The 16,492-nt window shown below is 64.8% G+C and overlaps 2 protein-coding genes across 2 annotated transcripts in view; both read right to left on the reverse strand.

Annotated features, from left to right (window-relative positions):
• CHLRE_12g553950v5 (uncharacterized protein) overlaps positions 1-2,070 on the reverse strand; it is a 6,666-nt gene extending 4,596 nt beyond the window's left edge. The window contains exons 1-4 of the mRNA XM_043069055.1: positions 1,784-2,070; positions 1,394-1,496; positions 1,063-1,135; positions 61-765 (exon numbers count right to left, since the gene is read on the reverse strand). Coding sequence (XP_042918938.1) covers positions 61-765; positions 1,063-1,135; positions 1,394-1,496; positions 1,784-1,968 — 1,066 coding nt within the window. The 5' untranslated portion in view covers positions 1,969-2,070. The remainder of the gene's footprint in view (positions 1-60; positions 766-1,062; positions 1,136-1,393; positions 1,497-1,783) is intronic.
• Positions 2,071-2,857: 787 nt separating this feature from the next.
• On the reverse strand, positions 2,858-16,450 carry CHLRE_12g553900v5 (uncharacterized protein). Its single transcript, XM_043069054.1, has 15 exons — positions 15,954-16,450; positions 15,643-15,744; positions 15,208-15,271; positions 14,463-14,760; positions 13,877-14,048; positions 13,348-13,392; positions 12,894-13,153; positions 12,544-12,616; positions 12,066-12,259; positions 11,586-11,784; positions 11,104-11,239; positions 9,852-10,012; positions 9,562-9,636; positions 6,250-9,249; positions 2,858-6,049 (listed from the first exon to the last, which is right to left on the reverse strand). The coding sequence occupies exons 1-15, from the start codon at positions 16,011-16,013 to the stop codon at positions 4,955-4,957; spliced, it is 5,934 nt and encodes a 1,977-aa protein (XP_042918939.1). The 5' UTR covers positions 16,014-16,450; the 3' UTR covers positions 2,858-4,954.
• Positions 16,451-16,492: the final 42 nt, after the last annotated feature.

A 16,492-nucleotide genomic window follows, 5' to 3' on the forward strand; every position in this document is an offset into this window, starting at 1 on the left:
ATGACACACACACAGGCTTTCGTTTCGTTTTTTAATACACACACACAGACACACACGCACCTGGTACGGCGCCGCTCATGTAGTGGTGGCGGAACCGCCGGACCTGCACACGCCCCGGCCCCGCCGCCGCCGCCGCCGGCGCACCCGCCGCGGCCGCACCATCGCCGCTGCCGCCCGGGCCTGTCCCCGCCTCCTCTTCTGCTGCCGTCATGCCCGCGGCTCGAGCGTCCGAACTGACGGCTACTAATGTTGATGCTGCTAATGCTGACGCGGATGCCGATGCCGCTCCTGGCCCACCCATCTGCTGCTGCTGCCCGTCGCTGGCCCCCGCGCGGCGCCGGCCGCCGCTCCTGCGGCCGCGCCCCGCCGTGACCCGACCCGCCCTCCCGGCCTCTGCGGCCTGCTGCAGGATGCGTAAGCGATATGGGTGGATATGGAATCTTCGCGAGGCCACCGACGCGTCTGGCGCGTCTGCTACTGCCGCCGCCGCCGCACTTGCCGACTCCTGCAGCAGTGACCTGCCTGCTTCGCTGCTGCTGCTGCTGCTGCTACTGGTGCCGTTATCGCTACTGCCACTTGCACCACCACTGCCATTGCTGCTACTGTCGCTACTACTGCCGCTACTGCTACTGCCGCTACTGCCGCCCGAGCCGCTCCAGTAGGGCACGGGCAGCTCTGTGAAGCGGCCCGGGCGGTCGGGTGGCAGGGCCGCGTTCAGCCACTCCACAAACTGGGCCGCGTAGGTGAACTCGGGCCCACCCGCACCTGCAGGCCAGCAGCGGAGGCGCCAGGGGTTAAACACGCGTGAGGGTGCCAAACCTGCAGACGCCGCGTCCCTTTAGAGACAGGGAACCGGAAGCACGCGTACAGGGAGACAGGGAGACAGGGTTCCGGCAGCAGGTTCCGGCAGCAGGTTCCGGCAGCAACCGTATTCCTCGTTGGAGCAGCAGGAGCGGCGGCGGCGGAATGCCGCGTTCCGCGGGAGCGGTTCCAAACCCGCACCGCCCCATGCAACCCACCAACCCCCACTCCCCCAAAGCCCGCACGCGCGGGCACACGCACCCTGTCCAAAGGTAATGCTGCCGCCCAGTGCCCCCACACGAATTGCGGCCCCCCGCCTCACTCGCTCCAGCACCTGCGACCAAGCAGTCCGACACCGGCAGCATTGCTACTCAAGACCATACCACGAGCGCTTGGACGCTGGGCGTATCGCCGTGTCAGACAGCCAGCACAGGCCCTATATTGCTGGAAGTAAGGCCCTGTTGGGTGCAGACCCTGCCGGTGCCGCTACCATTGCAGCGCCATCCTTCAGCACGAACCCGTCCTCCACATCCAGCCTAAACCCAAACCCAAACCAGGTCAAACCCACACCCACACACACACCCCAACCCACCAGCCGCAGTCGTGCCGCGTGCCCCACATAGCCGATACCCGCTAGCCGCTCCGGCAGGGGGGTGACAAAGGCGTACGACAGATCGGCCCGGCCCGGCCGAGGGCTGTACGGGGAGGCGGCGGTGAAGGACCAGGGGTGGGAGAAGGAGGAGAGCTTCAAGAGAGCGTGTGAGAGAGCGTGTGGCGGCTGCTGCCGCCAGCGAGCCTGCTTGCGCTGTTGTGGAGAGGAGGGGGGTTTCCTGCTATCCATTCGTGCCTCTAGCGCCACGCTCTAGCCCTGTGCTCTCATCACACCGGCCTTTACTGACCACGCTGATAACTTGCTCCATGGGGCTCCCAGGGGCTCCCTGCCTCCCTGTCTGTCTATCTACAAACTCCCGGAGCCACCTACCCGCGCTCCCCCGGCGGTCGAACCACTCGGTCATGCACGCGATAGGCCCAGTACACTTCCGCGAGCTGAACCTCCTCGGCTGTGAGGTTTTGAAGGTTCGGGCGCTGGGCACGCTGGTACGCCGCGACCTCTGGCAGTGTCCACCGTGTGCATAGTACGCTGGCTATAAGAAGGAGTAAGCGCATTATGTCTCGCTTGGTCTAGGCGGCCAAGCTTTGAACGCATTTGCACAGGGCATGAACATCTGAAAGACTAGCGAGCTCTGGAGAGCTCAACAATTACACCTCTAAATGCACATGTAAGTGAATACATGCAGTATGTACCTTCAGCACTCATCGGGCTTTTGGATCTTGGCCGGATTGGGTCTGCAGCCACCTGTCACGCCGCCGGCACGGCATTCCACCGGCAAGCGGGTTGGGGGGGGGGTGTAGATACCAGCCCAAATTAAACCGAACCCAATGCAATATAGCGAGGAGGAGAGCGGTGTGGGGGGAACGGAGGGACAGGTGGCGGAGATGTGCATCGTAACCGGCAGAATGCCACGACAAGCCACGGTCAGGAACTATGGTCGCCAGGGGTCCCCCTGATGGTCGCGGAGGCTCCGCGGTGTGTCTGGGCCAGTGAGGGATGCGAGACGAGTCGTGTCGCGCGCTATGTCGCCTCTGAGGCTTGGGACGTCAATTTGCGAGGTAGAGGGCTGGGTGAAGGAAGACCTGATGCTGTCGGTGAACGGGGGTGCAGGGGTGGGCTACAGGGAGCGGCGTAGGGCGGCGGCGGGTCGCGTGATGCTTCTGCGGATGCAACTATGCTGCCGGGGCACCTGATATTTCCGCCTTCCCGGCAAGGACAGGTGCATGGAGTGGTGCGCACGAGGAGGTCTGCCCCCCAGGAGTTATGGGGCACGTGCGGGCTGATCTGGGCTCATCGCCTCATCGTGAAGGGCTGAAGGCGACTTCCTGGCCAGCCCTGGCACACGTGCCGAGCGTGTGTATCAGGTACCGGGGGCTGCTCAATCGCCCCGAGTGAAGTACTGAAGTCTTAAGTATGTACGACTGTACAGCCCTGGGTGATCGACAGCCAACGTACTTACAATGCACACCATTCATTCATTATGTTACGTCAACAGCGTCACACTCAGTCAAGATCACTTGCCGAAATCGGGCAGTTTGTCTTCGAGCTTGCACAGGCACAGCTGCATTAATGCATGTCACACAGGCATTTAAAGTGAGGCACAAGCATCAGCCACAGCATGCACTAACACATCCAGTCAATCCTTGGACAGCAGCATTTGCGGCGCCCCGAGCGACAGGACAGCACGCAAAGCGCAAACGCCTTCCACCCACCAACGCTAGCTCTGAGCAACAGCTCTTAGCACTCAACCGCACCGGGGCATAGCCCGCAAGGGCGAACCCGAATACACTCTCATTTCTTTAGGTATCATGGACGCTCCCACCCCATGGGGCCAACCTGTCCTGCGCCGGTTTCTTCCATTGCAGATTTGCAGTACCATGCTTTCTTTTGACCCAACACTTCTTGCTTGACTAGCTTGACCTCTCGGCGCAGTGCTCCCATCTTCCAGGGAGTGCCGTAACTACCGCACCCGTATGCCACGCCACATACGCGTGTGTCCTCAGCCCAGAGCCCTCCCCCCATCACGCGCACGACCAGGCGGCGTCAAAGCTCATCAGTGGTCTTCGGGCCGATGCATTTGTATGAATGTAACTGTGTTGCGTATTGTCGAAGGGCAACGCCTCATCAACCGCCGCCAACCCGCAAAGAATGCACATGGCCAAAACGCTCGCAAAACCCCAGGGGCTAGCTTGGCCACCTACGCTCAACTCGTGCCCATGCATTGAGGCGATTGTCCGAACATTCAAACAAGATGAACACATCCGGGCGAGAACAAGCACTATATGGTATCTCGCATAGCATATACAAACCATGAAACCATCCGGCTCAGAGTTGTTACAAACCGGGAGTCCGGAATACCTGTATCGTGAAGCCGCCACTTTGTGTGTGCATATGTGTCACGGATGCGCTTGTGACAATGCCCCATCCCCAACCGCATGCGGCTCGTGCACGGTTTCGCATGGACCGGTGCCTTCGTACTGTGACACACAGGCATTGCGCGTGCGCTCGGCGAAATTGCTTGAGCAAAGAAAGACAACAATTATGATTCCAGCTAATCCACTCCCCCCTCGCGCATGCGCAGTACTAAAGCCGTATAATCTGCAATGCTAACCCAACCCGCTTGATCAACCCCACAGCCAAATGTACGTGCAGTTGAGTGCTTGCCTCGTTTGCGGCAAGCGCAAGATAAAGCACGCACTTCAAGAAATTCCTGCCGGGCGCGTTGGCAACTCGTTGAAGCACGGCCAACGCCTATCGCGCCCGGCATTCAGACAGGACCGCACGTTGAGAAAGCACTGCTTACCGCGCAGCTCAGCTGCTAGACAGGTCCTGGTAGCTGACACCGGGTGTATTGATGACGTGTCTCCCTTGTCATCTGACACTGGCATCCGGCACGGCACCCCAGTCCCCCACGACGTTGTGACACCCAATGCGCTGCACGCGCCAGCGTTTAGGCACCAGTCGCACCACTCACCAACCACTTGATTATTTGTCAACCACCAGCCAAAGTGCAATGCGAACGCTGCCCGCCCTGCGGGCGCGGACAGGACAACAACCTCCAACCCCCCCCCCCCCACACACACACACACACTCACACATGCCGCAGCCCCCGGCGCTTCCATAGTGGTCGTCGGTAGCAAGTCGCATCACAGAGATCCACCCTTTGCCGACACACCCAACTTTAGCTCATGCCAAACCCGAGAACCTTGTTCCAAGAATACCGGTACAGCACACATACACACACACACACACACACATCTTGATGTTCCATTATGTATCGGCACAGTCACAACACTTGCCATGAAACTGTGTGCCAAGCTGCGCACCCGTTGCGACCGGCCCGCGCTCTGCAGGACCTGCCTGGTGGCGCTGAGGCGCCAGCCCCCACCAGCTCTCGACGGGAGGCTCCGTCCCCTGTAGTGAACGCTCCGCAACCAGGGCCTAGCCGAGCCCATACGCCCGGCCGCACACCCTGCGCCCCCTTTCCTCCCCGCAAGCAGTCGGCAAGCCGCCCGCCCCGCACCCGCCCCAGCCCCGCCGCTACTTCCAGTCGGGGCCGCGCGGCGTGGAGGTGAGGCTGGTGCCCTGTCGCGAGGACGGCTCGAGCGACCCCAAGCGCGCGGTGCCCATGGGGCTCCCCGGCTCGCCACCCATGTAGGTGCCGCTGGGCCCGCCGCCATTGTTCACACTGCTGCTGCCCTTGAGCGCGCTCTTCAGCCCCGGCGTAGGACCCGACGCGGCCGCCAGGATGGAGCTACGCCGCGGCCGTTGCAGCCCTGCCGCCAGCGAGTGCCGCATTGAGCCGCCGGGGCTGCTGCTGTCGCCGCCGCCGCCGCCGCCGCCCATGCCAGTTGAGGATTGCACCCGGATGGAGCCCGAGCCGCCGCCGTCGCCAGGCGCGCCGCTCCTAGTCCTGCCGCCGCCTACGCCGCCGCCAGAGCTGCTGTTGCCGCCGGGCTCGACGGCGCCGCCATCTTCGGTAATTTCTGCCGTGCCCGGCGGCAGGGCGAAGGAGCCCCGGAAGACGGCGCTGTTGTTGCCGCTGGCGGTGCCGCTGGCGGTGCCGCTGGCGCCGCCGCTGCTGCGTGCCAGCATGTTGCGAAGTCGCGAGGCGGTGCCGATGGCGCGGACCGTGCCCTGCAACCGCTGCCGGCCGGACAGCGGCAGTCCCGACGGCGGCGCCGACGCCTCGCCATCGGCGCCGTCGGCGCCGCCGCCACCCAGCGCCGTCGCGCTGCCGCGGCGGCTGGCTGCACCGCGGGCGCTGCCACTGCCGGCAGCTGCGCCCATGCCGCCACGGCCGTTGCTGCTGCCGTTTACCGCGCCGGCGCTGCCGCCACCCGAGATGCTGCCGTTCGCACCGACGGAGCTGCGCGCCAGTGCCGCACTGCCGGCGCCAACTCCGGCGGGCGCGCCTGCGCCCGCCGCCGCCGCACCGCCGCCGCCACCCGCCTTGAGCGCGGGGTGGTCTGCCACTATGCCGAGCACGCTAAAGGCGCCGCCGCCTCCTGCTTTGGCCATGGCATTGGCTCGCTCGGCCTTGGCTTCTAGCCGTTCCATGGCTTCGTCCTGTTGCGTCACCAGGTCTAGCAGCTGCTGGAGCACGTCCTCGAAGTAGCCTAGCTTGGACACGGCCTGTGGTTGGGTGTGGCGGTGGGTTGTGCAGTCGGAGTTTGCATAATCCAGGCAGCCTTGCGGCGTTTCAGGCACCGCGGGTCACACAGACACTTAAACGCTGGGTGCGGGGGGTCCAAGCATGAGCAGTTACCCGTACACGGCACTAGGAAGCAGCACCCTACTACCGCCCCGCCCCTCCCCCCCCCTTCATGTCACACCTGCAGCAACGTGTTCCAAGACTCCCGCGGCACGAAGACGCCGTCTGGCGGAGGCGGCATGTACGGAAAGCCGGCGCGGCCCTGCATGCCCGAGCTGCTGCGCCGGCTGCGCATAGACATATTCATTCCCATTGCGCGCTGGCCGTAAGGGTCCACGCTGGCACGCCGCGAGCGCGCCGTGCCCATTGCCTGCATCATGCCGTTAGCGGTGCTGCCCTGACTGGGACCGCCGGCACTCAAACCGGTGGCGCTGGAGCGCCCGTGCAGCGGCGCCGCCGCCGCCTGCCCTGCAGGCAGCAGGCTGGCCGGGCCGCCGCCAACGCTGTGGCGGCCGCGCGCGCCGCCGGCGGCGACGCCAGGGCTGCCGTCGGGCGCCAGCCGGGCTAAGTCGTCATGGTTAAGGATCTCGGAGCTGGTGGCGTGCCGCAGCTGCGAGCTGCGCGTGTGCGTCAGCTGGTGCCCCAGCTTGGCGCGGGTGGAGATCCACTCCAGCTCGTCGCCCGCCGCCAGCGGACCCAAGTCATCCACCAGGCCGCCGTCATCACCGCCGCCGCCGCCGCCGGCGGCGGCGCCGGCGTGGCGGGAGCCGGCGGGCTCGGGCGAAGAAGTGCTCAGCCGCGGCGCGCGGCGCGCGTTGGGCGAGCCCAGCGGCGCCTCCGGCATCGGCAAGCCGCCGCTGCCGCGCCGGTGCAGCTTCAGGTAGGCGGCGGAGGGCACCTGCGGCGCACCGCCGCTGACGACGGCGACGCCAGACGGCAGCTGGCTGGGCGGCTCGCCACCGCCGCTGCCGACCTGCGGCACGCCGCCGCTGCTGCCAACCTGCGGCACGCCGCCGCTGCCTTCGTTGGTGCTGAGGCGCGCAAGCATGGGCGACGCGGGCCCGCCCGAGGCCAGGAGGTTGTCTGTGCTGCCGCGGCGGTTGATGCGAGAGGGCGATAAGACGGCAAGGGCCTTCATGAGGTTCACAGGGGAGAAGGCAGACGTGGAAAAGGGTGAGCCTGCGTGCGCCTGCTGCTGTTGCCCCTCCTCGCCCTCCGCCGCCTCGGCCACCGGTCCCGGGCCCGAGCCTGCGCCCGCGCCCGCGGCGCGGTTGCGCAGCCGGTCCGGCTGCAGGTGCAGGTGTAGCGGAGGCGGGGGCGCCGGCGCTGGCGGCAAGGGAGCAGGGGGCGGCATGGGCGGCCGCCCTTGCGGTGATTCTATTGGCGAGTCGGGCGTAGCCATGGGCCCCCAAGCGCCCTGCTTCGCGGCGGCGGCGGACGCAGCCACGGCATATGCCGCCGCTTGCTCCCAGTCAGGATCGCCGTTGATTGCTGCCGCGACTGCCGCCGCCGCCGCGGCCGCGGCAGCGGAGTGGCCCGCCCCCAAGGGTTGGTCCGCACTGGTGTACTCTTTGCTGCCGCCCCGGCGAGGCACGATGCGAGATGAGGTAGGCAAGCCCGTTGCCGGCATGCGAGTGGGAACGGTGGATGGCCGGCCGCCGGCCGCTGCGGCGGCGGCAGCCGCAAGCGCCGCCGGCGATGCGGTGGCGGCGGCGATGGCGGTGGCGGCGCGGTGGGAGGCGGCCGGGCTTTCGTAGTTCAGGTTGGAAGACGAAATGCGCAAGAGCTGGGCTGACGCCGCCGCGGGCACCGCAACCGCCGCCTGTTGCTGCGGCTGCGGCTGTAGCTGCGGCTGCGGCTGTAGCTGAGATTGTAGCTGCGGCTGCGGCCGCTGCTGCTGCTGCTGCGCCGCCTGCATTCGCGCCGCCTGATACGGCCCTCGACTGCTGCTCAAGCCGCCGCTTGCTACGGCGTCGGCGTAGTCAGCTGCACGAGAGTCTGACGACCGCCGCCTGCCCGCGCGCGGCGCAAGCCACACAATTTCATCCCCGTCCTGCTTTGGCGTGAAGCCATCCGCCGCGCCGCCGCCGCCGGCAGGCGAAGCAGCGCCGCCGCCGGCGGCCAGCGCCGCCAGCGTGCCCTGTGACGCCTCGTCATTCAGCCAGAACGCCATGGACTGCCGCCGGTTGCTGGTGGCCTGCCGCAGCAGCGTCTGCTGCTGTGGCAGCGCCGCCGTCCGCATGACTGCCGCAGCCGCAGCCGCCGCAGCCGCGAACTCGTCGCCCTCCAGCAACATCTCAACGGATGCGCGGCGGCGCAACATAGACATGCGCCGGCCGCTGGACGTCGATCGCGCCAGCAACGGCTGCCGCGGCAGCGACGGCTGCCGCGCTAGTGACGGCTGCCGCGTCAGCGACGGCTGCCGCGCTAGTGACGGCTGCCGCGTCAGCGACGCGACCGGGCTGCCTGGCACCGCCCCATCATACTCACCACCCGCCGCGGACGGCACTGGCGGCGCCGCCTGCTCTTCCCGTCCCTGCCCCTGCCCTGGCCCCTGCCCTGGCCCGGGCTCCGGCTGCGGTTTGCCAGGTTGGCTCGGGTGCATTAGATCCAGAGAGAGCCGCGGCACCGTCGGCGCCCCAACGCCGCCGCTCCGGCGGTGGCTGCTGACACGGCTCATCGCCGCCGCACCCGCACCCGCCCCGCCCTCCGTCTCGCCGTCGCCGTCGCCGTCGCCGTGGCTCCAAGCCTCCGCCACCAGCCGCCCATTCCGCGCACTCATGGGCCGCCGCCCCGAGCCCGGTCGCCCAGAGGGCGGCCGGCCCGAGCCCAACCGCGCCGCCGCCGCCGCTGGCTCCTCCTCCGGCGACGATCGGCCCGAAAGCACGACCGCCGTCTTCGTCAGCGTGCCACCCTCCCCCGCCAGCACTTTGGCCGCAACCCCCGGGTCGCTGCCGCCGCCGCCGCTGCCCTCGCCGTCCGCCGCGGCGCTGCGGCTGCTGCCGGCGTCGCCGTCGCTGCTGTCGGCGGCGGCGTCGCCGTCTGCGTCGTCCTCCGGCGGTGCGGCGCTGCCGATGCTGTCGTTGTCGGCCCCCGCGTCCAGATCATCTGGATCATCTCCCAGCCAGACGTCGCCATCACCCTCATCATCCGACATCTCTAGCCACATCTTGTTCTTGTTCTGCGGGCGGAGACAGTATTGGTGCGGTGAATTCATACAGGCTCCGACCGACGGACGGGTGGGCGGCGGCGGCACACACACAACGGTTCACTGCAAGCCCGCGACCACCCACCCTCAAGCAACCAGCTATGCCAAGTAGCCCATCCGCCCATCCGCCGGTTGCAACATCCACTAGCAAAATCAACTCCAGCCCAACCACCAAGCCCCGCCCGCCTGTGCCCGGTGCATGCGCACACACACGAACACACACACACACACACACACCTACACACACGCACACACACGCACACACACACCTACAAACACGCGCACCTGCAGCGACCTCGCGCGCTCCGCGCCCCGCTCCGCAATGATGGCGGCACTGACCGGGTAGTCATGCATCACCACCTGCGGGGGAGGCGCGGTCCCGGCAGCCGGTGAGCAGGAGCGTAAAAGCAGGAGAAACAAACATTACATCCCCCCCACCATGTCGGCTCCTTGCACCCACGCGCTGACTTCTTTGAATGGCACATCAAAGTGTTTCTATTGGTCCATTTTTAGACGTTCACAACAGCATTCTAGTTCGCCCCCAGGTCTGGCCGAGATCACAAACGTTATCTCACATGCAGGTCGGGCCCGGTGAGCAGCGCCAGGTCCACGAAGCCCAGCGCAGTGCAGTTGGCTGTGCGCTTGCCGGTGGACAGCAGCGCCACCTCGCCAAACACCTCGCCCGCCACCAGGAGAGACCACATCTGGCCGTTGGGCGACGTCACCGCCACGCAGCCTGCACGGGTGCCAAGGGTGAGCGAGGGAGCGGTGATGCGGAGCTGGTTGGGGTTTCAGTCACAGGCGGCGCCACAACAACACACACACACACACACACACACACACACACACACACACACACACACACACACACACACACACACACACACACACACACACACACACACACGGTCGCGGCGGCGTCGCGGCGGCGTACGGCGCAGCACTACCATGCGCCCGCCCCCTCGCCCAGCCCGTGGACTGGTGGACACACCGGCGCGCTTTTCCTTTCAGGGGAGTATATGGATGTTTCCCGGGGGGCTCGTTTCGGACAGCCGACGCGGCCACTGCGGCCGCGAGCATGCCTAGCCTCGGTGACGTCGTGGAGTGGGGAGCGGGAGGCCAGCTCCCGCCAGCCCACGGCGCCACACGCACGAACACACTAGAGCATGTCCAGCAGTTCGGGGGTTCGCTGCCTTCTAGTGCTCCACATCCGACGCCCGCCGACTTGACCCCATGCAGCCGATGACTCCTTATAAGTTTCTCGACGACCACAGCCTCGCTCTCTTTTCCCGCAATCATTAGTGGGCCGGGACTGGGATGCGTGTTCTAGCTTGCTTGCTGCACGCCGCCCTTAACATCGCCGTCGCCATTTTCCCTGCTCGTGACACTTTCTTGCTGCCGCCCTGTGCCTGCAATTCCTCTATCACCCGTAGGTGAGCTCGACTACGAACAGCGGGCGGGAATCAGGGCATTAGGCGTGCTGGGTCACCGTTGTAGCGCGCCCAGGGCGCGGCGCATACAAAGCATATGGGTGCCACTCGGGGTCAGGTCGTTCGTCGATCGCCCGAGGGGGGGTTCCAGGCTTTTTGCGGGTAAGTATGACTACCGGGGTCGACGCGGCTACAAGACGCTCGGTATCGGTAGGTATCCGTAAGTAACTCCGTCGCGCCGTCTGGGCGGGCTTCGTTTTGTTGTTTTCTTTTCAACACACACACGGTGCAGATCGCTTTCAGCATGCGGGTTGGCCGACATTACATGAACTCTACACGGTAGCCATAAACGAGTGCAACGACAGCTTCTGAGGCGCTCGCTCGCTCGCTCGCTCACCCTTCTTAATCACGTACATCTCCTTGCCGGCGTCGCCCACCCGGAAGATGACCTCCTTGGGCGACAAGCTGATCATGCGCATGCGCAGAGCCAGAGCCGACAGGAAGCCCTCCTCGCAGTCCGCAAACAACGGCACCTGGGGGCATGAGCGATGCGAGCACATTCGTCGGTATCGATGTACGTCACACCACAGTCATTCGGAGTAATCGTCGGTATCGATGTGCTAGCCCAACCTCGCCGCAACACACCCAGGCGGGTCCGCAGAGGCCCCACCGACAAGGACTGTCGAGAGCGAGCGGCCTTGGCACCAGGCGCGGGGCTTGCGCGCTTCTTTAACAGTTGCCTGACGTCCGCACCCCCTCCCTCCCTCCCTCCCCCAGCATAGGCCACGCTCTCGTCCTCGCTCTTTTGCATTGGGTTTGGTTCACTTTGGACTGGCACCTACAACCCCTTTCCTTCCCGCCGCCCCTCCCAATCCTTACCTTCTTGAGGCTGCGGCTGTGCAGAAATTCGCACAGCCGCAGGTGCAGGCTGGAGGGCAGCTCCGACAGGAACTGCATGCCCTCGCCGCCCGGGTGGCTGCGCGCCTGCAAGTATTCAAAGTACCCCTGCACCTTCTCGTTGTACTGGTCAGGCACGCCCGCGTAGCGCAGCGCGTCCTGCACCATCAGCAGCTTTTGCCTGCGAGCGCGCGTGAGAAATGCGGGCATGTATGTGCAGCAAGGGGATTAGAACGAGATGATGATGATGTGTGTGTGTGTGTGTGTGTGTGTGTGTGTGTGTGTGTGTGCATGTCAGTGCGGGCGTGTGCGGTTTGCAGTTGGTGAAGCGGAGACAGCGAAGCCACGGGTTTCGTCGTCCGTCAGTGTATGTTTTAGGATGCAGACAGGCGCGTGTCTCTCCTAGCCATGACTGTCAACAGGGCGTGAGACCATGAGCCCGTGAGTACAAGGGGCACTCACGCGTGGCGGTTGACGGCGACGTTCATTGTGGCGACCAGCGTTGCCATCTGACCCACAACCGCCGAGTAGAAGAAGGTACCACCGATCAGCACAATTACGTAAAAGGTGCGCTCATAGTTGTTGTAGGCGTTCAGGTTATCGCCCACCAGCAGAAGGAACGAGAAATAGTATGACGCCACGTAGCTTGTAATGGCCTGCGCAGTGTGCCGTGTTTGGGGAAAGCGAGCGGGTGAGAGAGAGACCGTTGGTGCCTAGGCTTAAGCAAATCTTATGCGAAGCGATTAGGGCGGTGGATCTAAGGAGCTAAGGAGCGCCCTGCATGCGGGTGGAGCGCAGGATGAGGCGCTTGTGTGGCAGGTGTCCCTTATGTCAAGGCGTGTAGTGGATGATGTGCATTGGTGCGGGTGAGATGCAAGCGTGTGCTCGCGTGAGCCGGCTGCAGCAGCACCCGGGAGGCGTGTGTGACGCCCGGACCTACCGAGTCCTCGTTCTCCGTCGCCACATTGAACGCCCAGTCCTCGGCGTTGTCCTTACCGCCAAAGCGGTACATCCTGCGCGGGACCGCCACGAGAGGCCGAGATCGGGACGAACTCGAGAAATTACGAAAGTGAATGCAGTAACACACACAAACGCACACAGCAAGGCGCGAATAGCTGGGTGTCAGCCCGTTGACAGCCACGCCCAAGCCCGAGGTCCCCCCCGCTCGCCCTTACCCTCCTGCCTCCCAAGCCCTCCCCTCCACCCCGCCCGCCACCCATCCCTCCACGCCGCCCGGCCACCACCACGCCGCAACCACCGCCCTCGTCACTCATACGGTACCAGACTCACATGTACCAGATGCACGCCAACCAGTGGCTGATGAGGATCATAGCCATGAACAACTGAACAATGCGGAAGATCTTGGCGTTCTTAAAGCTATCCAGGAAGCGCAGCAGCCGCCCCAGACGCAGCATGCGCGGCGCCTTGAGAAACCCCAGCGCCGCCATTGCGCTGTTGTCGGAGGCGTTGTTTGGATCCACCAGCCCCACGCCGATCACGAGCGAGTCAAACGGCACCGTGCCGACCAGATCGATCCAGAACCACATTTTCTGCGGCGCGCAACAGTCGGGGGGGTGGGCAGCTAAGATGCCGGTATGGCACACCAATGCGTGTCATCGATGCGCGTGTATGGTCCTGACAAGCAAATTGGCCAGTACTGTCCTGGGCTGTTTCCTGACCCGGTGACCCACAACCCGGACCCCACTGCCCACGCAGGCCCCAGCCCGCCCCCGTCCCCACGCACCATGTAGTTTGCCGTGATGGCGCTGGAGTCGCGCACCAGCTCGCCCTGCGCATGCGTTGTGAAATGTTTTGACAGGAAAGAGAGAGAATGAGGGTGTGCACGCGCATGCGTGGATGTGTTTTCTACGGGAAACGGGCAGGAGGTCAGAACTGCCCGGCAAAGTACGGCCAGGTACGCCTGAGAGCCGCCGCCTCCGAGCACAAACATAACGACACCCCCTGCTGCTCCACGACGCCTCGGCCCCCATCCCACAAGTATCATCGCTTGCAACTACCGCCTCTATCTGTACTCCACTCGGATTAGCTTGGTTTGGTTTGGTTTGGGCTGGTACTTACAACCCCCCCCGTCGACCCACTCCCTTGCTCCCGACCCCTTCCAGTGTCTCTCTCTAACACGACAACAAACACCACGACACGCCGCCGCGCCTGGTCTCGACCTCGCTCTCCTCGCCGCTTCGCAAACACAACGAAACACGGCACACACAGGCCGCACGCTTGCATATCGGCGCGCCACGCAAGACGCAACCGACCTGAAAGTTGTAGAAGGCGGTGCGGAAGTTGATGAGCAGGTCAATACCGAACAGCACAGTCATCATGTAATCGGCCACGTCCCAGGGCGTTGTGTGCGGCATGCCGTAGCTGACCGACAGCGGCACCGTCACCGCCGTCCACACCACCATGGACATGACCAGCAGGTCCCACCTGTGCGGGAGAGAGCGCCAGGCAACACGCGCGGAGGTAAGTAGTAGAGGTGACACAGGAGGCCGCGACGCGGCGAGCTGCAATGCGGATGCCAACCCGGTGGGCACATCGGCATGCCCGCACCCCGGCCACCACTACGCCAGACTCGCGCCAGGCTTCACACCGCCCTTACCCATGCCGCCGTCTCGTTCCACCTCCATTCAACCGCAGCCCTACTGGTACCCGCCCCCCCTGCCCTGCAGCCCCTTGCGTCGCTACTCCTACGCCCAGCCCCGCACCCGCCCCGCACCCGCCCCGCCCCGCCCTGCGGCGCTGGCACCAACCCACATCAGCCTCCTGCCAGGCCCCACTGCCGCCCCCGACCTGCCACCCCTTGTAACCCCCCCCCCCGCCGCCGCCGCCCTAGGAGCTCACGCGCGCTTCGCCCGCGTGTCCGGGTTGATGATGGGCAGTATACTGTCAGTGATGCCTCGCCAGTCCGCATGCACCGTCCGGTGCCACAAACTGGGCCGGGTAATCGTGCTGTAGCTGCGCCGGAGCGAGGGACTGCGCTTCGCTCCCGCCGCACTGGACGCCGCCTGCCGCTTCCGACCTGTGGCGGGCGAGACCACCGCGCCGGCCGCGCCGCCGGCGCCGGCGCCGCCGCCGCCGGCGCCGGCGCCGGCAGCGGAGAGCCAGTTGGTTACCGCTGAGCTCTTGTCGCGCGGCTTGTCTGCGCGGTGAATTGCGGCGGACCAGTTGTCAGGACGGCCATTGAGGCGGAAAATTGAGATCTTTTTTGCAAACTAGCTGGGCCCCATCGGCTGGGCTGCAACCAATGGTCCGACCCCATGTCCCTGCCCAGCAGTTGCTGTCGTGCCGCTCAGTGATTGAGGGGCTGCCTCCGCCTCATGAGTTGACGCCAACACAGGGAGCGTGAGAGCCGTCCTTTTGTACATGCCCATGCTGCGCGTTGCGCGCCCCAAAGTACCACCAACGTGCGCAGAAGCCATGTGTTTCCCGCTTCTACACGGTTGTTTGCGGCGTGCCGCCCCCCCCCCACCACCAGCAGTTGTGCCCCTAACCTTCCGTACAAAAGCTGCCGGGCCGTGTCATGCCATGCTGACACGCCACTCCACGCCACACCACGCCACGCCATGCTGTGCCCTGTCGTACTCACTCTGCCCCTTGAGCAGGTTCCGCCGCAGCTGCGCCTGCCGGTCGTGAGCCGCCCACGCCAGGCCCTGCGGTCGGGGGCAGCAAGGACGCCGCACTGTCAGCCATACCCGCCTGATACACTCGTGCGGGCGGGCACAGGGCTCGAGGCTCGAGACACGAGGGCGCAAGCAGTAGAGGACAAGATCGCTCCTGGGCTCAGTAATCGCCGCGTTACAGTATTCTCGACCGCAAAGTAACCCTTCCTCCCCTTCATCAGTCACCCCGCCAAAGCTGGCCTGGTGCTGCGGGCAAGGCCGTTGCTGCAGCGGCCTAGCCGCTACAGCCCGAGCCTCGGCAAAGCCAAGCCTGCACGCGGAACCAGGCCCCTAGCCCCGGCAAGGGCAACCCAGGTTCCGGCCCCCTCCACCACATACTCGCACAGCGTCCGTGCGCCCACCTGGGCGCCTCCCTCCCGGATAGCGCGTAGCGCCGCATCGCTGGTCGCGCGCGTGAGGTCATGCTCCTCCTCCTCCTGATGACGGTGAGCAGCCTCATCCTCCTGCGCGGCAAGATTTGAGAAAAGAAGGCGGTCGTGATGCAGTGCGGCATGCGTCTAAGGCCGCAAGACCCTGGCAGCAGGAATGCTTCAAGCCCGTCAGGTCAATCAGATTGAAGCTTGCAAACCGTTTGCCTTGCGATACACAAAATAAACAGCGCCAAGTGGCAGGACATTGTCGTTTCCCTCGCTAACAACCAGGCCCGACTCACATATTCTCGAAGCGTTGCCTCATACTCTGCTTGGTGAAGAAAGGCAACGCTCGCGGCCATCGGGCTGGAGCTTTTCCACCACCGACGGGGTCACGCGCCGGGCCCTTCAAGCCGCTGCCGCTGCCGAGGCCCTAGGCATGACAAGGTTAATAATTTTGGAGCTCCTCATTTTGATGTCCGCTTTCTGCGCTCCTGTCTTCGCAACCCTGACAAAGCCACAGTTCCCGGCCCGCCTCTTCTGACTCTGCTTCGCTAAATTACTGCGTCAGCGCGGTGCCACTAAGGGGCATGCAACCAAAGATAAAACGCGCTGCTCACTGCTCTCATATAGTCACTATAAAACGTCACAAGTTCCACTGGAAATCGAGCGAGTGTGCCTACACGAGAGCCCTGTGTTCTAAAAATTGCCAAGTTAAAAGTCCCAACGCAGAAATCGAGCGATGGACGTTGAGTGTGGGCTGTGTTAGGCCGTGCTCGCCGCTGTGGGTGCAAATGGATCGCTTGGTTGCAAAATTTATTGTGCGCATATAGGGGTTTTT

Source organism: Chlamydomonas reinhardtii, chromosome 12, assembly GCF_000002595.2.
Source record: "Chlamydomonas reinhardtii strain CC-503 cw92 mt+ chromosome 12, whole genome shotgun sequence".
Lineage (NCBI taxonomy): Eukaryota > Viridiplantae > Chlorophyta > Chlorophyceae > Chlamydomonadales > Chlamydomonadaceae > Chlamydomonas > Chlamydomonas reinhardtii.

Excerpts from the sequence above, each read along its gene's own strand:
- CHLRE_12g553900v5 (XM_043069054.1), bottom strand. The coding sequence starts at position 16,013 with ATGGCCGCGAGCGTTGCCTTTCTTCACCAAGCAGAGTATGAGGCAACG. Across the intron at positions 14,049-14,462 it reads GACACGCGGGCGAAGCGCGC|GTGGGACCTGCTGGTCATGT; the intron begins GTGAGCTCCTAG and ends TCTCCCGCACAG. Across the intron at positions 6,050-6,249 it reads CTTGGAACACGTTGCTGCAG|GCCGTGTCCAAGCTAGGCTA; the intron begins GTGTGACATGAA and ends ACCCAACCACAG.